The sequence below is a fragment of the Eptatretus burgeri genome, chromosome 13 (assembly GCF_056783735.1).
Source record: "Eptatretus burgeri isolate ZD-2024b chromosome 13, Ebu_testis_v1, whole genome shotgun sequence".
NCBI classification, from domain to species: domain Eukaryota; kingdom Metazoa; phylum Chordata; class Myxini; order Myxiniformes; family Myxinidae; genus Eptatretus; species Eptatretus burgeri.
The window spans coordinates 47,683,012-47,688,011 of NC_140973.1; the positions used below are offsets into that span (position 1 = coordinate 47,683,012).

Consider the following 5,000-nt stretch of genomic DNA (forward strand, 5'->3'; position numbering starts at 1 on the left):
ATAGCTTGTATTCAGCAGATCACATCTCCAGGCAGACGTCTAAAGCCAGCTTCCACCTCAGAATTTTCTGCACAGGCAAGTCTTTTCTTACCATCCGCAGTATATAATTGGGTATCCGAACTTCATCTGATGTGCAATCAAATGTGGCTCCTCACTTTGGTCTGGTGATGCTGCTTTTCATCTTGCCCCCTTTCGGCTATGGAGATGTTACAATCTGCTTCATTGACCTCTCAAGACAATGAGCCAATTACTATATTACACTCTTCTTTTTGCTCACCAGAGGCAACGAGTTCGGAGTCCGTGCAGTGTTTTACCAATTCCCTTGTGGTCTTGCTCATTCTGCTCTCTCACCTCTACACCCAACCCCTGGCCTTATTGATGACACATTAATGTCAGAAATTCTTACATTGTTATACTCCCCAAGTCTCAGCCTGACACCCACCTCCATTGATTTGACCCCTTGCACTGTTTTATGTGGAACCATCTTCCTGTATCTGTTGTTTCATGCTCTTTCCTTCAGACCTTCAAGTCTGTTGCCCACTGCCACTTCACAGTCTCCTGGATTCTCCTTTTGAGTCTTACTCCACTCACTGGTAGCCTGTCACCTTTTCATCTAAAACTCCTCTCCTCATACCGTTTTGCATTAATGATATTGGGCAGCAGATAGTGGACCCAAGGAGATACAGGTGCACAAGAAATGGGTTCTTGTCCACCTGTTTCTCCATGGGCTTATCTACTGACCCTTGTTCCCCTGGAGTTCTGTGTTCCATGAGCCTAAACACCTGCGTTAAAAAAAAGTTAGCAACTAATATGGCGTCCAAGGAAGTAAGGCTCAGGTCCGATGTTTTGACCACCATTGGTCTTCATTTGGGACTGATGAAGATCACTCGATATTCAAATGCCTTACAGAGGAGCTGTACAAGCTGGTGGTGCCTTCAATTTTGAACATGGCTCTTCTCAACTACAACCAGTCTTTGGTGAAGTTAAAAAATTCCATTCAATGTTCGACTTATTAAGCTAAACTTATCAGAACTGACCTACTGATAGTGCTATTTGACTTGTCGAGATTCAACCTATTGTGTATTCTTGTAAACAGAAAAATCAGCTGTCTTTATTTACAGCCATGAAACACAAAAGGCCAGATTCTAAAGCAAAATGTTTGCTTTATATCTAAACAGAGCCATTTTACTCTTCCTTGCATGTCCAGCCTGGCTGGATGGAGGTGGTTAAGGATACGCTGCCCATCAGAGCTGGTGATTGTATCATCCGGCTGGCCAGCTTGCTGCAGCAGGATGCCTTGTGGAAACTCGGCCATGATGCGCTGGGAAAAACTCTCAAGCCTCTCTGATTCGTGGCCCTGGCACACAAACTCTTTATTCTGCCAATGGAGTAGAGTAACGAGTAAGTTGGTGAACACACCCAAAGAAATGTCATGATGAGCACCACATAGCTGTAAGGATGTTCGGCAATTTGAACAGAATTAATAGTATCGTATATCGATAATGAGGTGAAGTTAATCCCACACTTCCCTTGACAAAATAACATCGATTAAAAGACCCTGCATAAACAAAACAAATGACAAATGTTATCATGTGCAACTTTATCAAGAATAATGAAGTGGAAATTTCAGGAGGAAATGTAATGAAAACTTAAATTGTACAAGACTCATCCTTGACCAGCAAAGCTTAGTCAGGTGTCTTATTATCATCGGTCATTCTGCATGACCGTGGCGAGTGAGGTTGTCCGATTTGGGGTTTTCTGTGTGTGGGGTACTTTGTCGTTTTGCATGAGTTTTTCATTACTTTGTTTCTTCTCGTTATTCCAGCTTTGTGTGGCAGATGCTGTTACTTGTTGCTGGGTCACTTCTTTTGAAGTCTAAATAACCAGACTTACCCTCAGAAAGAATGGAAACTTTTTGCCGTAAAAACCCATGCGGAAAAACTCTGGTTCAAGCCGTTCGTGTTCCACGATGCTGTCGTAGTACGCGGCTTCCGTTTTCTGAAAGTGGAAGGTATCAAGTGTCATCTTATCAGTGTGTTAATAACCGTTATCTTGAACAGTTCTATTGCCAGATAGGACAGTGTTCTTTGAATGTATGCAACAAGGCAACTCGCTCTAAAGTTGAATACACGACATATTTTGAAGAGCATGCGAGGATAGAGAGTTGACATCTGTTACAATTGACACTTGTTATGGAGTAGACTGAAATGAAGACACTTCCTACATCTTGGTTTTCTTACATTTATACCAATTGGATATATGAGTATAATGATGGAAATTTGGTGGTTCATTTTAGGGTAAAACTAATAAACACAACATTTTGCCATCCCTCTCTGACCAACTCCTTTATTTGCCCCCATTGGACTTGGTCTGAAATGGGAGCTTATGGATTTGGTCTGGATTTTCGTGTCCGTGCGTGCGTGTGTGTGTGTGCGTGCATCAGCGACCATATCTCGGACATGTATGAACCGATTTTATTCATACTTGGCATAAAGACAACACATTTTCATTTCGGTTTATTGAGAACTTCAAACACTGGACAAGGCAGTCCGAAGACTGATATTTGTCAAGATTACAATAATAAACAAACTTACAAATATATACGTATTCAGAAAGAATACCACTCACATAGAATTAAATGAATATGTGTATTATGCATTAAAATAAATGTATAGAATGAAAATGCAAATTAGCCAGAAAGCAAAAAGAGAGACATTTTAAACGTTTCAAAGCTCACTGAGCCAGAGCACATGGAGCGCTGACATCAGCGACAAGATCACCTGCTGCACCATATCTGCAAACGTCGAGCAGGACCTACGAACGCCCAGGGTGCACAAAGTGAGCACTGCTGCGGTCCGAGCACCCAGGCGCTGCAAACAGGAACTACTGGCCCAGAACCCGGGACCAAGTGCCCTCGCACATCAACACGAGATTGAGTGCGTCCCGCTCCAGCATCCGAAGCACTTCGTTCGTCCCGACGGCGAGCTCACTCCGAGTGCCTCTGCGTGAACTATACCTGCTCACACTCCACAAGTCATGTGGGTCGGACCGGCCCCGACACAGTGATGCCGCAGTCAGGGCCACGTTAAACAGATCGGTAACAGCCTCGGCGATAAACCCAGAGAGACTAAGGCCACGTGGCTTGGAACGGCTTATCAAGCAAGATGCCTGCTCAGACAGAGCTGCTCTGCATGCCACGTCCTCGACAGGAAGCCATGGCAAAGCGTCTTCCATGCAGCAACGATGGAACAAACCCAGAGGTGGAAGTGGCGCAGCAACGTCATCACGGCGCTAATCAGCTGCTGACATTCTTCGTCCAATGATGCCATTTTGTTACATGATGGTATGCATATGCACATCATTTTGTTTCACGATGCGATCAAAGATGGCTGACTGGTGGCCATTTTAGTTGTTGAAAAACTCGATGTTGAACACGTCCTCAAGCATTTCTCAGAATTGCATTTACCGCTCCTGTTGAAAATTGGCACACAGATAACAAATGATGGCTTACATATGCACGCCAATTTTTTTTCGAAATCAGTTCCAAGATGGCCGACTCGTGGCCATTTTAGTTGAAGACAGAAAACCCAAATGTGAACACGTCCTTAACCATTTTTCGGACATGCATTTACCAATGTTGTTCAAACTTGGCGCACACATAACGAAGGATGGCTTACAAAAGCAAGTCTTTTTTTTCCGAGACCAGATCCAAGATGGTTGACTGGCAAACATTTTGGTACTGAAATGTGTTCCTGCAACCATTTCTCAGCCATGCATGGTTTGATTTTGTTCAAACTTGGCACAAGCACAGTTCATGATGGTTTACACGTGTACTTCACTTTATTTTGTGATCTGATCAAAGATGGCCGACTGGTGGCCATTTTAGTTGTCAAAAACAAACAAACCCCTGTCTGGAACACATCCTCAACCATTTCTCGGACATGCGTTTACTGATCTTATTCGAACTTAGCACATAGATAATGAAAGATGCCTTACATAAGTACGTCATTTTATTTCTTGATTAGATTCAAGATGGCCGACTGGTGGCCAATCTGTTACATAAACATGTCCCCAACCATTTCTCGGACATGCAATCCGGAGGTGTGGCAATTTGGATGAAAGAGTGTTGTACTGAGAGAAAGGCATGACATTAGGGAGGGAATTAATGTAGAGGATTCTGTGTGGAAAGACTCAAGATTGCAAGAATTGTAAGATACCAGTTAGAATATTTTAGAGAGCTCCTGTTGTGAGGGAAGAGCAGGAAAAAGTGGCAGATGAATAATTCAGAAAGGCATCTGAGAAGGGAAAAGTACTGATTATGAAGGAATTTAATTTGCTGGGGATAGATTGGGTCCAGGAACAGGGGAAAGACAAAGCAGATGAGGATTTTCTGTATTTTATCCAGGATTTATTTTTGAACACAGGTTGTAGGAAACCCCACAAGGGGGAGTGCAGTGTTAGACCTCTTTTTAAGTAATGATTCCAATGTGGTGAAAGAGGTGCAGGTGGAAGAACATCCTGCTTTTTTTTTGTATACATGATCCAAGCTCATGGAATAGCAGGAGCAGAATGGAAGGGAACAAAATGGAAAGGAGGAAACACCAACGGCAGAGTAGAATTGAGAGTGAGAGTGGGATCGGGGGGGGGGGTGGGAGGAAGAAGGACATATGGGGGTGAATAAGCTGTGCACAAACTGAATGAAACATAGCAAGGAAAAAACCAAAAAAAAACCCAAACCAACAAACGAAAATATGAAGGAACAACAAAAAAAAAAGAACGAAATATATATATATATATATATATATATATATATATATATATATATATATATATATATATATATATATATATATATATTGTTACGGCTGTGGAAATTCGCATTACACCATGAAGGGCCCGTAGGTGAGATATCTCTAAGTACATGTGTAGTTAGCCCAAACCCGTTGTATAGAGGGAATTTATGTGATTCATCCGGGCTGCGACGCTTTGAGTTAGCCATT

At 42.6% G+C, this 5,000-nt stretch overlaps 1 protein-coding gene across 7 annotated transcripts in view; it reads right to left on the reverse strand.

Annotated features, from left to right (window-relative positions):
* The window catches only part of LOC147014419 (dedicator of cytokinesis protein 3-like), a 381,754-nt gene that overhangs the window by 64,141 nt on the left and 312,613 nt on the right, over positions 1-5,000 (reverse strand). For all 7 annotated transcript variants that reach the window (XM_085852361.1, XM_085852356.1, XM_085852357.1 and 4 more), the window contains 2 exons: positions 1,894-1,998; positions 1,237-1,378 (listed from right to left, as the gene is read on the reverse strand). In XM_085852361.1, coding sequence (XP_085708487.1) covers positions 1,237-1,378; positions 1,894-1,998 — 247 coding nt within the window. The remainder of the gene's footprint in view (positions 1-1,236; positions 1,379-1,893; positions 1,999-5,000) is intronic.